At 35.6% G+C, this 19,228-nt stretch overlaps 4 protein-coding genes across 4 annotated transcripts; all 4 read left to right on the forward strand.

Moving 5' to 3' along the window:
* Positions 1-269: 269 nt before the first annotated feature.
* Positions 270-1,709, forward strand: LOC137657379 (uncharacterized). Its single transcript, XM_068391716.1, has 4 exons — positions 270-461; positions 619-846; positions 962-1,161; positions 1,330-1,709. Exons 1-4 carry the CDS (start codon positions 270-272, stop codon positions 1,589-1,591), a joined length of 882 nt encoding a protein of 293 aa, XP_068247817.1. The 3' UTR covers positions 1,592-1,709.
* A 27-nt stretch (positions 1,710-1,736) lies between these two features.
* LOC137657904 (uncharacterized) lies at positions 1,737-3,636 on the forward strand. Its single transcript, XM_068392546.1, has 5 exons — positions 1,737-2,117; positions 2,226-2,391; positions 2,497-2,610; positions 2,822-3,019; positions 3,141-3,636. The coding sequence occupies exons 1-5, from the start codon at positions 1,991-1,993 to the stop codon at positions 3,262-3,264; spliced, it is 729 nt and encodes a 242-aa protein (XP_068248647.1). The 5' UTR covers positions 1,737-1,990; the 3' UTR covers positions 3,265-3,636.
* Positions 3,637-12,602: 8,966 nt separating this feature from the next.
* LOC137657380 (interaptin-like) lies at positions 12,603-14,898 on the forward strand. The gene is made up of 2 exons (XM_068391717.1): positions 12,603-14,843; positions 14,884-14,898. The coding sequence occupies exons 1-2, from the start codon at positions 12,603-12,605 to the stop codon at positions 14,896-14,898; spliced, it is 2,256 nt and encodes a 751-aa protein (XP_068247818.1).
* Positions 14,899-14,925: 27 nt separating this feature from the next.
* LOC137657381 (dnaJ homolog subfamily C member 7 homolog) lies at positions 14,926-15,818 on the forward strand. The gene has a single exon (XM_068391719.1). The coding sequence runs from the start codon at positions 15,000-15,002 to the stop codon at positions 15,816-15,818; it is 819 nt and encodes a 272-aa protein (XP_068247820.1). The 5' UTR covers positions 14,926-14,999.
* The last annotated feature ends 3,410 nt before the right edge of the window (positions 15,819-19,228 follow it).

The raw sequence follows: 19,228 nt of genomic DNA on the forward strand, positions 1-19,228 counted from the left end.
TATTACCTGAGGATTTGTGCCCACCTTTACGGTGGCGATTACATTACAGAAAATTTAAGAGAAGAAGGTAAGAGGAGGATTAAGGAAAATGACATGTAAAAGACTAAATTGTAATTTTTTTTTAAATGGGGATTAGGTAGTAACTTCGAGAGAAAGGTAAGAGGGTAGGATTATGATGGAAATGGTAAAGAAAAAGGGGCCAAAAATCGAAATGGAAATTAGAAATAGTGATGGTTGTCCAATACAAGAAATTATTCCAAAGAAAGACCATGGAGTATCCATGTTCTTCTTGTGGCCGTGAAGTGAGGGCACAGCAGCAAGCCTTCCTTTGTGATGAGTGCGACCTTTGGTGCCACAGAACCTGCGGCACCAACATCACACAAAAAGAATATAGGGCAATCACAAAAAATATCAAACAAGGTCACGATTTTGATTGGATTTGCCCTTCTTGCCAATCTAAGGTTAGTACGATATTTTATTTGCAAGTATGAAATATTTCTGAAAATGTCAAGGACCGGGCATAGCCCAGCCCTTTAGCTTAGTACTTGAATAAAATAAATGTGCTTATTTAATCATAAAATCCCTTTCCTTTTTTTTACATAAAATAATTTTTTTCAGCTTGTGGCCGTTGGTGTGGAACCTATCTATGTGTTGACTTTAGAAGAGGAAGAAAGAGACGAATATGAAGAGGAGTTGGAAGGAGCCGTTGGTTGTGAAACTATTGAAGTGCTGCCTATTGAAGAATATGATGAGGAGTTGGAAGGAGCCGTTGGTTGGGAAACTATTGAAGTGCTGCCTATTGAAGAATATGAAGAGGAAGAAGATATAGTTATATTTGGTGGCGAGGTTAGTATTATTTATGTTAATGCTGCTATAAAGTGTTTTCATCTTGATGCATAATTTTTTTATAATAATTTTTTTTTATTTTTTTTATTTATTTTTTTTTGTTGTTTTTTTTCAGGTTGTGGATGACGAAGATGAAGTTCAGAATGAAGCCGAGTGCTCTGAAATTGTTTTGCCCCCCTTAGAAGTCCCCATTAATGTCCAAGAAATTTCTATCGATGATGGCATCCCACAATCAGAAGTGCCGCCAGAAGAAATCATCTACAAAAAAACAAATACTGGGCGAGATGGAGCTCTGCAAGTAGTGGACTCTCATGGGTATATAGAAAGTCATAATATGCTTATTTTTATGATATATTTATATATTATGATATATATATATATATATATATATATATATATATATATATATATATATATATATATATATATATATATATATATATATATATTTTAATACTCATTTGGAATGGCTTTACCTTTCAGCTACACCTATAACAAAAAGAGGACCACACAGAAGGGGAAGGTTTGGTGGCAGTGTAGCTTACGGAGTAAAACAGTAATATGCAATGCCCAGGTTGCAGAAAACACTGATGGCAGTTTTCAACGTAAAGGTCCCGACCATACTCATGCTGGAAAACCAGGTGCAATGCAGAATTTGGAGGCCTTAGAAAAAGGCTTGAAACTTGCCAAGGAAGATTACACCAAGTCTGGCCTTTCCATAGCTGAGCAGGTCCAAAGAGGTTAGTAAATAAGTATTTTTATCAAATATTCATATATATTCATATATAATTATGTATTAAGAAAAATATTTACTAAATATTATTATTGTCTTCTCAGACATAGGGTACAGTGGTCCTGGGATGACTAACCCTCATGTTGTATAGCGACAACCAGCTACACTTGCTGCAAAATGCTCGTGTATGGTATGTCGACGGTACGTATAAGGTAAGTTGCGAAAAAAATTTTGAGTTTGCTAAAATGGATAAAAATATATATAAAAATACAAAAATTTAAGCCAATGTTAATCTTGTAATTTTTCTTTTTTTTTTAGCTGGTTCGTGAACCTTTTAAACAACTCTACTCAATTCATGCATATGTCCGCTCGGGGGAGTGTGTTAAGCAAGTGCCTCTTTTATTTTGTGTGATGTCAGGCAGCAGGACAGTAGACTACAGGGCTCTTATTCAATCTATACGTGAAGAAGTCCAAGAACTCAAAGTTGAAGAGGTCATGGCTGATTTTGAAAAGACTGTCTGGTCTGCTTTCCGCAAAGGTAATTAAAGTTTCATTGCATGTGGCAAATCGTTTTATGCTGCACTATTATATTACTATAAATGATATTATATTGTACTAATATATCATTATTATTATTTCCCACTAGAGCTGCCTGACATTACCATGAAAGGCTGCTGTTTCCATTACACCCAAGCTATATGGAGAAAGGCACAGGCAGTAGGAATGCAAAAGCTATATAAGGATGATAGGGCCACTCGAAGTTTCGTCCAAAAACTTATGGCACTGCCACTGTTACCGGCTGAACACATTGTGTAAGTCATATTACATTGCATATTTATTCATAAATTCATCCATTTATAATATATCTACTATGCATTTATGCAATTATCTAACTAATTTCTTGTTTTCCTTAACAGACCAATTTTCGAGCACCTGCTAGAAAATTCGACAACAACAGCACCCATGAAGGAATTGGCTTCATATGTAAAGAAAAACTGGATAGAGAGCTCTGTTTGGCCCCCCGAGACTTGGTAAATATATTTTCATTGAATTAGTTTTATTTCTGAGGAATGTTTGCTGAGATAGTGATTCTAGATATAAGGTTCAAATTTATGATTTTTTAAATCATGATTGTGTTATAGAGATATTTACTTTAATTCAAGCGAAACACCCAAATGTCTACCGACCTGTTTTCTCTCTTAGTTATTTCAATGTTTTTTTTTCTTTCATAATCAATTACAGGTCAGTGTTTTACCGTCCAGTTAGGACGAATAATACAGTGGAAGGATGGCATGGTCGCTTGAACAGACGGGCAAACCAAAGTGGGTTGCATCTCTATAGATTGTTTGAGGTTCTTGGGGATGAAGCAAAAAATGTCGACTCCAGTCTCTCCCTATTGCGAGAGGGGAGGATTATGCGATGCCAACGCAACCAGTATAAGTAAGTTATTTTTTATAAGTTATTTTTCAAATTCAAATATATTCATAGATTTTTTTCTTATTCGTTGCAACAAGCATAAATGAAAAATCAGAAATAATTACTTTTTTTCTTCAAATTTCAGGAATGTCCATCGTAAGCTGTTCGCGGCCTGGGATGAATACGTACGTCACCAGGACTATACTTTGACCCAGGGACTCTCTCTCCTCCGTAGGGTGATGGGGCTCTACACTCCTATGGAGATGTGATGTGATTTTTTTTTATTATAGGCCTATTTTGCTATTTTAATTTGTCGAAATAAATTTACTCAAATCCTTTATTGTTTCAAGTAGCCCTTTTTCTAAGTTAAAAATGTCACCATATGATATCTAAGGTAATTTCTATGATGGGCTATCTACAATCAGTGTTAAAAAGTAAACATCACGGCCACACAGGAGCAGGTTGTGAGCAAGTGTTCAAAAAATTTGAATAGTTAGATCGCCCCATATTACCATGAAATGTTAAGTTCATTCGCCCCATATTGAAAAAAAAGCGTAAGTTAGTTCGCCCCAGTTTGATTTTGGAAAAAGTTAGTTCCCCCTAGTGGGGCGAAATTGAAATGGTGCGAAATAACTTGACACCACTTCGGTACACCGATGTCTTGCTTTCTAAACGAGCGATAAGCCAATTATCTGTTTTAGGTCAAATACATTACAGATAGGGAAGCACATACCAATGCAATATAAATATAACTATTTTATCATATTAAAGGAAAGTAAACTTGTAATGCATGAGGCACGTGTACAGCAATTAAAAAATGTGACATACTTATTTTAGTGTTGGGGAGAAATGACAGCGTGCAACGCCTAAGGCAGACTTTTTTGATAACTTTAATGAATTCGTGCAGCGGAGATCGGTTTTGAATTTATATAGAATAGAAGAAATCCCCACGCTTGAAGAAATTCATGCAGAAATGAGGAGTTAAACGGATATGCCAAGCAAAACATGTAAGCGATTTATCGGGTAAATGCCGAGACATTCGAGAAGTGGTTTCAGACACAATGTTCCCCACCATTCCTCCCTCTTCATTTAACATCATGGATAAATGCATCCCAACACGCAAGAAAAAATACATAAACTCTCAACAAAATAAAAAGATAAAATAAAACTCTCAACAAATGCAAATAATAAAAACAATGATGAGAGAATGGCCGGAGAAGAAAGGGGGTTTCCTGAATAACTCACGGGACCCGCCACATCAGCGCTGCCGATACAACTTACATCATTGACATCACGGTTTAAATACCACTCATGAATGACAGAGACAAGGGACAGTGACATTGCCCTAGAGACTGACCATTATATACATATGATCAGCGCCCAAGCCCCAAATCCACCCAAGCTAGGTCTAGGGAGGGCCAGGCAATGGCTGCTGATGACTCAGTAGGTAGACTAATAGATTCCCACAAACCATCTTCCTTAGCTCACAAAAGGTAGTAAGGTTATAGATACTACAAGAGACTATCGAGCTTAGTCGGACTCGAAACCCATTCCGACGGATTGCCAGGCAGGGACGTTTCTACTAGGCCACCACAACGCCTTATCGTTGCCAGTATAGTCCAATTAAACTGATATGGCCTTAGTCTAAAAGGATGTCTCAAATAATAAAAAAAAAATTCATGTAGGAATCCCGATATAAACTCATTCGTGAAGCAGTAGAGAAAATTACAGCTGAAAGCTGTAGATAAACTGGTATACGCGGAAACACAATCATGCGTATCATGCAAAAACAGATGTGGCGGTTGATAATGTTGATTCTTTCATTATTACTCTCACCTCTCCTGATGAGAGGATTTATGGTGATTTCTATTATACTGTGAGAGAAGAAGCATACAGTAGGTCTGTCGGGGAAACCTTTTTACAGAGAAGTAAATTCTAAGTATTAATATTTTCAAGTTAATGTAAATATTATAAAGTGAGAGAGAGAGAGAGAGAGAGAGAGAGAGAGAGAGAGAGAGAGAGAGAGAGAGAGATGAAAATTATTGTCGATGTCAGCGTTGTAAATCAATATCTCACTTTATGTAATTTATGATATTATGTGGTGTTTACACACACACACACACACACATTCTATGCTTCACGATGCCAGTCACGAGAATTAACGAAGGTAAATTGGGGAAAAGTTTTTTTAATATAAATGATAATAATTAATAATAATAAATGATAATAATTAATAATAATTTTTACCGATTCAAGACAGGCAAAGAGGCGCCTCGAAAGAGGAGGTGGGGTAGGTGGAGGAGGCTCTGGCAATCTCGTGGAGATGACAATCGCATTCAAATTTGGAGCCAACGTTGTCTCATGAGTTACCGGGAAATGTGACGTCAGTGAGAGCGGTGGCCGAGCTTCCTTCCACCAATTCTACTCACGGCCGTACTTCTACGGAACTCTATTCGGGGAAGGATAGCCGTGGTTGTTATCAACACGTTTCTGTTATATATACTATATCTTTCGGGATATTCGCTGCAGGGTAGTAACCCTGCAATACCTACCTCTACAGGTAAAATTCTCTGTTTATATCACTCGCAGCCGCAGGAAATATCCCAAGTAGAAAGCTACCTAGAGGAACTTCCCTTGATATCACCTCGCACAGTGTGATATATAAAACAACATCACACAAAGGATTTTTATTAAAAGGGTTTAGTTGCCAAACATAATTCTATAAGCCCAAGATTCCAACAGGGAAAATAGCCCAGTGAGGAAAGGAAATAAGGAAACATAGAAAAGTTCAAAGTTGGAGCAAATGCTTTTTTGTTGACCAGGCGGACATGAGTCTTTTTATAGTTTATTTATGACATATTTGTTTTTGATGTTGTTAATAGTTTATATATGACATGTCTGTTTTGACGTTACTTATTTTAGAATGATGTATTGTTAATTTGTCCTCTTCATTTATTTATTTCCTTATTTCCTTTCCTCACTGGGCTATTTTTCCTTGTTGGAGCCCCTGGGCTTATAGCATCTTGCTTTTCCAACTAGGGTTGTAGCTTGGATAGTAATAATAATAATAATAATAATAATAATTGAGTGTACCCTCACGCATGAGATCTAAGTTGAGACAGTGGAAGACCATGGTGCAGAGTCTATGACACTACCCAAGACTAGGGAACAGCGGTTTGATTATGATATTGGAATTTTCTCAAAATCCGTTGCTTCTGAGTACAAAAATAGAAATACATGAATTCTTCAGTAGAACTCACACTGAGTTATCTAAGATAGATAAACGTAGATGATTTTTACCCTACTTGTCGGAAGTAATAATATAGAAGGATAAAGTAACACTTACACCATAGAATTCATGGCGTTGAATCACATTACACACATGTCTGTATCAGCAAAACAGGTGTAAAGATTCAGACCTTTTCATCGAGACAGCGAACGTGATCAATTGTTACACGAAACCTATTTATCGAGTGTGTGTGTTTCCAACTATAGTCCATTTCTTTTATCGATGCATATTTGCACCGACTCGCAACGGTGCCCTTTTAGCTCGGAAAAGTTTCCGGATCGCTGATTGGTTGGACAAGATAATTCTAACCAATCAGCGATCAGGAAACTTTTCCGAGCTAAAAGGGCACCGCCACGAGTCGGTGCAAATATGCATCGCTAAAAGAAATGGACTATAGCTGGTCAATGAGTACATTTCGATCCTTATCGTGATTTGTATATCTAGACTTATTGAGTTTTTAGTAGCCTGCTTCGGTATTCTTTATTTAGGTTATTACAATGAACAGAAACATACACAAACTTCTTATTATTCCGTCTTTAATTCGTCCTTTGGGATGAGGTTGCAGGCCTATGTCCTTGCCCTCCTAGATGATGACGGCTTCAGGTAGATTTGATTGGTCATCTTTGAACCTAACCATAAATTAAAATCGTGTGGAATAAATTTCCAATATCTATATTACTTTCCAGGATGACTATTGTTGATTATGGTTCTCATTATATATATATATATATATATATATATATATATATATATATATATATATATATATATATGTATATATATATATATACTGTCCTAATGTTTATGCTAGAAGGGACATTTGCGTATTTTAGGCTTATACTAGGCCTACACACTGAGACTACTTAGCACTATGATAAAAAATGAGAGAGTTATGGCCTAGTTTGATGAAACAAATGAAACAATATTAGAATTCAAGTAGAAGGCATGTAAGTGCTTGCAGCTGAACCAGAGGTGACGCTACAAAGACTTTAGTAATGTCAGTTGATGATGGTACTAGTAACTAGCCTCTACAGTCGCTTCTGTAGGCTACATGATACTCTGTTGGCACTGAATATGGCACGAAATGGAAACTGGTTAAAGAAATTAAAATATGTATTTATATTCGTTAGTCTAAAGGCATTCATTATTATTATTATTATGATTATTATCACTAGCTATGCTATAACCCTAGTTGGAAAAGCAAGATGCTATAAGCTCAAGGGCCCCAACAGGAAAAAATAGCCCAATGAGGAAGGAATGAGGAAATAAATAAACGATATAAGAAGTAATGAATGATTAAAATAAAATATGTAAAAAAATAACACCAGAACAGATATTTCATATTAAACTATAAAAAGACTTATGTTAGCCTGTTCAACATAAAAACCATTTGCTGCAAGTTTGAACTTTTGAAGTTCCACTGATTCAACTACCTGATTAGGAAGATCACCTCACAACTTAGTCACAGCTGGAATAAAACTTCTACAATACTGTGTAGTATTGAACCTCATGATGGAAAAGGCCTGAATATTAGAATTAACTGCATGTCTAGTATTACGAACAGGATGGAATATTGTTGTGAGTAAAATATAGCTGTTATTGATACCAACGTTTATAATGCTTTATTGCCACAAGGATCACGTGACTTGGTATATGCAAAAGCCAGTAGGAAATAATAAAAAGCTTTAGTACCAAGTGCTTTCGTGCATTTTCAATACACTTCTTCAGGGTACAATAGAAAGTGAGGTGCAATAAAAATATCCTGAAAAAGTGCATTGAAAATGCACGAAAGCGCTTGGTACTGAAGCTTTTTATTATTTACAACGTTTATAAATTTAAAGAAGACTGCAAGACGCGCACGCACAAAAAAAAAAAAAAAAAATTAAAATTCTAACCTTTGAGTTTTGAAAAACGTCTTTTTGGAGAAGGGGTTATGTTTGAGAATTCCACCATAATTACCAAATTGCTAAGAGCATATTTTATTGTTTGGGCAAATATGGGAACAGGGAAATTCAAGGTAGTAGGTTGGCCAGGGCGCCAGCCACCCGTTGAGATACTACCGCTTGAGAGTTATTGGGTGTTTTGACTGGCCAGACATTACTACATTGGATCCTTCTCTCTGGTTACGGTTCATTTTCCCTTTACCTACACACATACACACACACAGAATAGTCTGGCCTATTCTTTACACATTCTCCTCTGTCCTCATACGCCTGACAACACTTGAGATTACCAAATAATTCTTCTTCACCCAAGGGGTTAACTACTGTACTGTAATTGTTCAGTGGCTACTTTCCTCTTGGTAAGGGTAGAAGAGACTCTTTAGCTATGATCTGCAGCTCTTCTAGGAGGACACTCCCAAGTCAAACCATTGTTCTCTAGTCTTGGGTAGTGCCATAGCATGTGTACCATGGTCTTCCACTGTCTTGGCTTAGAGTTCTCTTGCTTGTGGGTACACTCGGGCACGCTGTTGTCTTGTTTCTCTTCCTCTTGTTTTAAAGTTTTTGTAGTTAATATAGGAGATATTTATTTTAATGTTACTCATCTTAGATTTTTATTCTTCCTTGTTTCCTTTCCTTACTGGGCTATTTTCCCTGTTGGAGCCCCAGGACTTATAGCATCCTGCTTTTTCAACTGGGGTTGTAGCCTAGCAAGTAATAATAATAATAATAATAATAATAATATCATTCTCCTGAGTCACCACAAAAAATAAGATGCGTATAGTTATAAGAAGGAATATGGGGTTACTGAATATTATTCTTGGTTAGTAAGTAATTAGAGTATAACAATTAATAAGGAAAGGTGTCATTTTCTTATTTCGAGAATAAATCAATCATTTTCAGGTGGGCCTGGCTCTTTTATGAAAAAGAGACAGCGGAGAACAGAATAATGAAGGTGACACTTTATCTATAAAGACAGCAACAGGTGTTTCAATTATACATAGTCATTATATACATGTAGCCCAAGCTACAGTTATCTGACAAATTGTCAACCAAGAATGGGGTCCTCAGTTCACTGCCTAGTTATGAAACACTTGCTCTATGGCCGTACACAAATGTTTATAGGCCTATGCGTTATTAATAATATTTTTACTAGTGTACACGATCCGTCAAAACATATTCTATGTCCTTGTACAAATGTTTATAGACCTTCGCGTTATTATTATTATTACTAGTGTATGCGACCCGTCAAAAACTCCTGCCCTATGGCCTTATACAAAACACAGCTATGTTGTCTGCAAATCCTAAATTGTTAAGGTGTTCCCCCATTAATGTTAATTCCTACATTTTCCTAATCTGAATACTTGAAAGCTTCTTCTAGGCACAGTGAATTAAAATTTAGGAGATAAGGGGTCTCCTTGTCTGAGTCTTTTTTCAACCAGAAGTTTCTCACTATCTTGATGTAGCTTTAGGATAGCTGTAGCCCACTTGCCGTATATATATCTTCAAGTATTCTAACATAAGATTCATCTATTCCTTAACTTTGAGGTGCTTTCATTACTGCTGATGTTTTGACAGAATCAAACGCTTTCTCATAGTCTATAAATACCATACATAGAGGTTTCTCACTGTGATGAATATACATATGTAAGAACACATACCAACTAAGAAATAGTCTGTAATAGGTAGTAGGAGGCTTAGCGCACCAGCCACTCGTTGAGATACTACCGCTAGAGTTATGGGGTCCTTTGACTGGCCAGACAGTACTACCTTGGATCATTCTCTCAGGTTCACTTTCCCTTTGCCTACACATACACCGAATAGTTTGGCATATTTTTTTTAGAGATTCTCCTCTGTCCCCATACACTGGACAACACTGAGATACCAAACAATTCTTATTCACTAAGGGGTTAACCTCTGCACTGTAATTGTTCAGTGGCTACTTTCCTCTTGGTAGCGATAGAAGAGACTCTTTAACTATGATGAACAGCTCTTATAGGAGATGGACACTCCAAAATCAAATCATTGTTCTCTGGTCTTGGGTAGTGCCATAGCCCCTGTACCATGGTCTTCCACCATCTTGGGGTAGAGTTCTCTTGCTTGAGGGTACACTCGGGCACACTGTTCTAACTAATTTCTCTTCCTCTGGTTTTGGTAAAGTTTTTATAGTTTATACAGGAGATATTTATTTTAATGTTATTCTAAAATATTTATTTTTTCCTTGTTTCCTTTCCTCATTGGACTATTTTCCCTGTTAGGGCCCCTGGACTTATAGCATTCTGCTTTTTTAACTAGGGTGTAGCTTAGCAGTTAATAATAATAATGATAATAGGAGGGTTAAAGAATTGAGGTACACTCATTTTTATTTAGAAACATTTAAGTCCATTATAAAGGAAACGCATAATGACGTACAATCTTTTATCATTTCCAAAAGGAAGCAAATGTAAGACTTTGTGTAATAATATTTACAGTTTTGTGCTTAAAAGAAAGCATTGTTTACCCCAGTAACATCGTATTGAATAGATAATAGATAATTCCATATGATAGAAATAAAGTCACCTTTCGAGTTTTCAACACAGACATAGTTTATAACACAATGCAAATTAGAAGAACACTCAACCCGCACTATATACAGTAATATATATATATATATATATATATATATATATATATATATATATATATATATATTTATTTATTTATGTGTATATATATATATATATATATATATATATATATATACATATGTGTATATATATATATGCATGTATATATATGTATATATATATGCATGTATATATATATATATATATATATGTATATATATATATATATATATATATATATATATATATATATACAATGTTATGGTCATTTTGTAAAATTAGTCATTTTACAAAATGCCCGGTCATTATGCAAAAGACCAAATTTTTGGTTACTTTGCCAAATGACCTAAATATCTCGACATTTTGCAAAAGGGCCAAGATTTTGGTCCATTTACAAAATCATCATTATCATCGTTGGTAAGGTTACAAAATGTCCAGGTTACAATTGTCCAATCAGCAAGTAGCTAACCTAACCTAACTTAACCTACTTGCTGATTGGACATTTTGTAACCTGGACATTTTGTAACCTTACCAACGATGATACTGATGATTTTGTAAATGGACCAAAGTCTTGGCGCTTTAGCAAAATGTCGAGATATTTAGGTCATTTTGAAAAGTGTCAACGAAATTGGTCTTTTTGCATAATGGCCGGCCATTTTGTAAAATGACCAATTTTACAAAATGACATTAAGCTAAATACACACACACACACACACATATATATATATATATATATATATATATATATATATATATATATATATATATATAAGGGTTTTGCCCTGACCAAAGGGCTCATCAGGTGGGTTTTGCCTACTTCCATTTCGCAGGCTTGGTTCCCACGACCCTCATTTCTTTTTTATTGCCTCACCTCAACATTAATATTTCACATGTCATTAAGCACATGAAACAGTCCCCAAACACTGGAACAAAAGAAGCAACTTGAAACCTATTTCAGCGTTCTGGGCATTGAACTTACGGGTTTTTACGCCGCGCAAGAGGTTGCCCCTTTATACTTTATGCTTTAGAAAGGGGCTTTCGGAGTAACACCTGATCTTAAGCTACAGTTGGTGGCAGACTATCAAGTTCTTTTCCACAGATTCAGTTTTATAGGCCAAGTTTCGTAGAATTTCTTTTTAAAGTCTAATCATGGTGTTTGGATATTCGCTGAAACATTACATTATTATTATTATTATTATTATTATTATTATTATTATTATTATTAAGCTAACACCATCTTCTGAACGAAGAAGAAAGAAATATTATTAATATCATTATTATTCTTATTCTTATTATTATTATTATTATTATTATTATTATTATTATTATTGTTATTATTATTATTATTATTATTATTATTATTATTAAGCTAACCGTCTTCTGAACGAAGAAGAGAGAAATATCCGGGAAATCTGACGATGGCGTTGGTGATTCCTAAATGTCTCCAGGAATTTTGAAGTCTCCAGAGGTCTCTGGGCTTCTATATTGCATCAAAGATTATCATTATTATTATTATTAGTAGTAGTAGTAGTAGTAGTAGTAGTATTAGTACTATTAGTAGTAGTAGTAGTAGTAGTAGTAGTAGTAGTAGTATTAAGTTAACACCGTCTTCTGAACGAAGAAGAGAGAAATATCCGGGAATTCTATCGATGGAGTTGCTGATTCTAAATGTCTCCAGCAGAGATTTTGAAGTCTTTAGGGGGATCGTTTAGTGCCAAGAATAATTTCCTGAAAATATAGCTGATACAAGCTCAGAATCTGCATCATTGAATATGACTTTCAAAGCAAACAAAGTGATTGGAATGTGGATGGATATCATTGGAAACCTTAAAGGAAGATTCGACTGGCCTCAAAAGACAGGTTCGGCCCTTGCATGCAAGGACATGTCGGTACAACTTCAGGGACAGCTGAGAACACTCCAGGAGTCGTGGGTCTTCAAGTGGCTTTCGTGGCTACTCCCAGAGGCGCCGCGCTTCGACTCCAGTGTAGTCGCCTCTCATGATGGATTCCTCGGCAGGTGGCTGCAGCGCTGTCCTTGGATTGGGGGCTTGTGGAAAGCCCGAGAGGAACTACAGCGGTGCGAACTTGGGTTGCACCAGATGGAGAGAGAAGCATTAAGATTCAAAGATGAATTGAAATCAACGTGGTTCGTTGGCAAGCTTCTCTCCGAAGAAGCTCTTTCGAATGGAAACAAGAACTTTTACATTGGCATGGCTGCTGCTTCCGTCATTTTCGGCGGAATTATGCTTGCTAGTAGGAGGATGGCTGGAGACGATGTAGACAACAGCTCTCTTGAAGAATATGTTCCAGAAATGGCAAATGAATGCGAAAATCTATTGGACAGAAATGAACTCAAAATAGAAGACGAAGATCGGACTACTCTCTTGGAAAATCTTAAGGATGAAAATAATAAGTTACATGGACAACCAAATGAAATGAAAAGTATGGTAGATGAATTGAATAGAGCGAAAGAGACTCAAGAGAAGATGACATTTGAGAAGGCATCTGAATACCAGAAAATGGAAGCTGAATGCGTCGAAAAGGACCTTCAGATGAAAGAACAGGAAAATTTGGTGGAAATTCTAAAAATAAAAAATGAAGAAATAAAGAAAAAGGAAAATAAGAAAACGGAACAAATAAACAAATTGAAACGTGATGTTGATGAATTGAAGGAAGAAAAAGAGAAACTGGAATCTAAAAGCGTCGTAAAAGACCTTCAGGTGAAAGAACATGAAAATTTGCTGAAAACTCTCAAAAAGGAAAATGAGCAAAGGAAGAATGCACAGAGAGAAGAAACAGAACAAGTTAATAATTTGAAACTTGAAGTTGAAGAACTGAAGGAAGAAAACAAGAAACTGGAATCTGAATGTGTCGTAAAAGACCTTCAGATGAAGGAACATGTAAATTTGGTGAAAACTCTCAAAAAGGAAAATGAGCAAAGGAAGAGAGTGCAGAGTGAGGACACGGAACAAGTTAATAATTTGAAACGTGAAGTTGAAGAACTGAAGGAAGAAAAAAGGAAACTGGAATCCGGATTTGTCGTAAAAGACCTTCAGATGAAGGAACGAGAAAATTTGCTGATAATTCTCAAAAATGAAAATGAGCAAAGGAAGAAAGTAAAGAGTGAGGAAACAGAACAAGTGAATAAATTGAATCTTGAAGTTGAAGAACTGAAGGAAGAAAAAAGGAAACTGGAATCCGAATGCGTCGTAAAAGACCTTCAGATGAAGGAACATGAAAATTTGCTGATAATTCTCAAAAAGGAAAATGAGCAAAGGAAGAAAGTAAAGAGTGAGGAAAAAGAACAAGTGAATAAATTGAATCTTGAAGTTGAAGAACTGAAGGAAGAAAAAAGGAAACTGGAATCCGAATGCGTCGTAAAAGACCTTCAGATGAAGGAACATGAAAATTTGCTGATAATTCTCAAAAAGGAAAGTGAGCAAAGGAAGCAAGTAAAGAGTGAGGAAACAGAACAAGTGAATAAATTGAAACTTGAAGTTGAAGAACTGAAGCAAGAAAAAAGGAAACTGGAATCTGAATGTGTCGTAAAAGACCTTCAAATGAAGGAACATGAAAATTTGCTGAAAACTCTCAAAAAGGAAAATGAGCAAAGGAAGCAAGTAAAGAGTGAGGAAACGGAACACGTAAATAAATTGAAACTTGATGTGGAAGAACTGAAGGAAGAAAAAAGGAAACTGGAATCTGAATGTGTCGTAAAAGACCTTCAAATGAAGGAACATGATAATTTGCTGAAAACTCTCAAAAAGGAAAATGTGCAAAGAAATAAAGCACAGAGTGAGGAAACGGAACAAGTTAATAATTTGAAACGTGAAGTTGAAGAACTGAAGCAAGAAATGAAGAAACAAAAAGCTGATTTGGTGCGTGATTATGAAAAACTGGAATTTGTGTGCAAAATAAAAGACCTTGAGATTCTGCAAGAGAAAAAGATTGTGGAAAGATTTAGAACTGAAAATGAAGAACTGAAGAAAGTACAAGATGAGAAAACGCAACAAGTAAATAGATTGAAAAGTGAAGTTGATGAATTGAAGACAGAAAAGGAGAAGCTGAAACTTGAAAACACGGAAGCTCGTAAAACTGAGAATGAGACAAAGAAAGGAATTAAGGAGAAAACAGAAAATAAGGATGAACGTAAGAGGAAAAGCTTATTGATGTCTGGTTTATTTGCACACATGAACAACAGAGTCAAAGAGGCAATAAATATTTTCAGTGAAGCCTTAACTATGGAGACGGACAACGAAGAAGAAACAGCTCTCCTGCATGTCCTTCGTGCTGAAGCGAACGCAGCCACTGAGAAGCCTCCTAATATGGATATTGTATTAGACTGTTCCAAGGCTATAGAGAAAGGCATGGAAGGGTGGAAAGCGTTCATGTTACGAGGGAGGCACCTTGTCAAACTTGGCATTTTCGACGTCGCCTTGAAGGACTTCGAAACGGTAAAGATAAAGAAATCAGAGAATTTCTTAAAAATCATAAAAGATACTAAAGCACTACAAAAGCAATGGGAAGACAAAGGTCACTATGAGGTTCTGGGTTTGGAACAGAGAGCTACAAAGGCAGAAATTATAAAATCCTTCAGGGATTTGTCCATGATGTTCCACCCAGACAGACATCGGGACAAACCCGAATTCCTACAGGAGGCATTCGAGGAGAAGTACAAAAAGGTGGTTAATGCTAAACTAATTCTGGTGGACGAAGGAAACCGAAGAGATTATGATGAAGAGCTACGCCATCAGAAGGAATATGATCAATGGGAAAGGAATGGTGGCCAGTGGTATCACCAGGAGCCACCAAGGCGTCAGCCAGGGCAGTGGAACCAACAACGGCAGTACAATCATGAACGATCAAGATGGGAACAACATCGGCAGTACAATCAAGGAGGACCGAGAAGGGAAGAGTATCGGCAGTACAATCAGGGACCAAGAAGGGATCAACATCGTCAGGAGAACGACCACCAATTCTATTATTAAGGATATCGCAATGTGTAAAGGAACAATCATTGCAGTTTGGTGCAGTGAGCATAACAAAATGAAAATCCTAAAAAAAAAAAAAATCTAAAAAATCCAAAAAAAAAAATAATAAAAAAAAAATAAAAATAGAATAAAAAGATTAAAAATAGGAAAACTATGTATAGTGGAAAATAGTTTTAGTATAGGTTTCAGTTTAGTTTAGTTTAGTTTTTAGTTTTAGTTTAGTTTTGTGAGGGAATAAGTTTTTCTGCAATAGCCATTGAGAGACGGACAGACAATGCCTAGTAGAGTCCGGCATTCCAGATGCAAAGGAAATAATCTACAAGATGGACTCAGCAGAGGGAGGAAGTCACACTTGTTTTGGAATGCACTGTTCCTTTACAAAGATTCACATGTACTGTTTCTTTATCAGGTGGACAGATGCAGAAGAAACAAGTTTGACTTCTTTTAGTACGCTGTGTTCCCTCAAGAAAAAAATAGAAAAAAAAAATAAAAAAATCCCCCCCCAAAAAATAATAAAAATCAAGAAAAAAAAAATAAAAATTATGTATAGTGGAAAACAGATTTAGTATAAGTTTCACTTTAGTTTTAGTTTAGTTTAGTTTTTAGTTTAAGTTTTAGTTTGGTTTTGTGAGGAAATAAGTTTTTATGTAATAACCACCGAGAGACGGACAGTCAATGCAAAGTCGAGTCAGGCATTCCAGATGCAAAGGAAATAATCTACAAGATGGACTCAGCAGAGGGAAGAAGTGACACTTGTTTTGGATTGCAGTGTTCCTTGATAAAGATTCACTTGTACTGCTTCTTTGTCAGGTGGACAAATGCAGAAGAAAAAAGTCTGACTTCTTTTAGTGCGTTTTGTCCCCTCAAGATGTTTCCATTGTACTGGAATAGGGGAACAGTGATATGTTGTGCTGTGAACATAAAAAGGAAAAAAAAAATTGAAATTTAGTATAAGTTTCAGTTAAGTTTTGCAGTTTACTGCTGTGTAAAAAAAAATAAAAAAAGACTGCTGTGTAATAAAAAAAAAAAAAAGATAAAAGATTAGTATGAGTTTCAGTAGTCTTCAAGTTTAGTGCTGTGAACAAAAATAAAAATTAACATTTTAGTATAAGTTTCAGTTAAGTTTTGCAGTTTAGTACTGTGAAAAAAAAAAAAACTCAGCAGAGGGAAGAAGTCACACTTGTTTTGGAATGCACTGTTCCTTGACAAAGATTCACTTGTACTGTTTCTTTATCAGGTGGACAAATGCAGAAGAAATAAGCCTGACTTCTTTAGTACGCTTTGTCCCTTCAAGAGGTTTTCATTGTACAGGAATAATGGAACAGGAATATGATGTGTTGTGAAAAAAGAAAGAAAAAAAAAAGACTCAGCAGAGGGAAGAAGTCACACTTGTTTTGGGGTGCGCTGTTCCTTGACAAAGATTCACTTGTACTGTTTCTTTGTCAGGTGGACATGCAGAAGAAATAAGTCTGACTTCTTTTAGTATGCTGTGTCCCTTCAAGAGGTTTCCATTATATAGGAATAATGGAATAGGAATATGTTGTGCTGTGAACATTAAAAAAAAAAAAAAATAGTATAAGTTTCAGTTGAGTTTTGCAGTTTAGTGCTGTGAACATAAATAAAAAAAAATCAGTAGAGGGAAGAAGTCACACTTGTTTTGGAATGTACTGTTCCTTGACAAAGATTCACTTGTACTGTTTCTTTGTCAGGTGGACAAATGCAGAAGAAATAAGTCTTACTTCTTTTAGTATGCTGTGTCCCTTCAAGAGGTTTCCATTATATAGGAATAATGGAATAGGAATATGTTGTGCTGTGAACATTAAAAAAAAAAAAAAATAGTATAAGTTTCAGTTGAGTTTTGTAGTTTAGTTCTGTGAACATAAAAAAAAGAAACTCAGCAGAGGGAAGAAGTCACACTTGTTTTGGAATGCACTGTTCCTTGACAAAGATTCACTTGTACTGTTTCTTTGTCAGGTGGACAAATGCTGAAGAAATAAGTCTGACTTCTTATAGTACGCTGTGTCAACTCAAGAGGTTTCCATTATATAGGAATAATGGAACAGGAATATGTTCTGCTGTGGAAAAAAAAATAATATAAGTTTCAGTTGAGTTTTGCAGTTTATTGCTGTGAACATAAAAAAAAATAAAATAAAAAACTCAGCAGAGGGAAGAAGTCACACTTGTTTTTGAATGCACTGTTCCTTGACAAAGATTCACTTGTACTGTTTCTTTGTCAGGTGGAAAAATGCAGAAGAAATAAGTCTTATTTCTTTTAGTACGCTGTGTCCCCTCAAGAGGTTTCCATTGTACAGGAATAATGGAACAGAAATATGTTGTGCTGTGAACATTAAAAAAAAAAAAAAAAAAAAAATAGTATAAGTTTCAGTTGAGTTTTGCAGTTTAGTGCTGTGAACATGAAAAAAAAGATACTCAGCAGAGGAAAGAAGTCACACTTGTTTAGGAATGCACTGTTCCTTGACAAAGATTCACTTGTACTGTTTCTTAGTCAGGTGGACAGATGCAGAAGAAATAAGTCTGACTTCTTATAGTACGCTGTGTCGCCTCAAGAAGATTCCATTGTTCTGGAATAGTGGATCAGGAATATGTTTGGTGTCTTGAACATGCAAAAAGACCAAATTCATGGTTACTTTGCAAAATGACAAATATCTCGACATTTTGTAAAAGATCCAAGATTTTGGTCCATTTAAAAAATCATGAGTATCATCGTTGGTAAGGTTACAAAATATCCAATCAGCAAGTAGTTTAGGTTAGGTTAGGTAAGGTTAGGTTAGGTTAGGTTAGCTACTTGCTGATTGGACATTTTGTAACCTTACCAACGACGATACTGATGATTTTATAAATGGACCGAAATCTTGGCTCTTTTGCAAAATGTCGAGATATTTATCATTTTGCAAAGTAACCATGAATTTGGTCTTTTTGCATAATGGCATAATTATCATAAGACATTCATGATGTACCGATAAATGTTGAATATCATCATTGGACACTATTGACTCTTGATAGGCTAGCTGAAGTAAGGGAAGTTATTTTAGTATAAAGGGGCAACCTCTGGCGCGGCGTAAAAACCCGTAAGTTCAATGGCCAGAACACTGAAATTGGTTTCATGTTGCTTTTTGGTTCTAGTGTTTGGGGACTTGGTTTTATGTGCTTAATGACATGTTAATTTTGAGGTGAAGCTATAAAAAAGAAATGAGGGTCGTGGGAACCAAGCCTGCGAAATGGAAGTGGGCAAAACCCACCTGATGAGCCCTTTGATCAGGGCGAAACCCTTATATATATAAATATATATATATATATATATATATATATATGTATATATGTATATATATATATATATATGTATATGTATATATATGTATATATATATATATATATATATATATATA

This window comes from Palaemon carinicauda, chromosome 18 (genome assembly GCF_036898095.1).
Source record: "Palaemon carinicauda isolate YSFRI2023 chromosome 18, ASM3689809v2, whole genome shotgun sequence".
In the NCBI taxonomy this organism is placed as follows: Eukaryota; Metazoa; Arthropoda; class Malacostraca; order Decapoda; family Palaemonidae; genus Palaemon; species Palaemon carinicauda.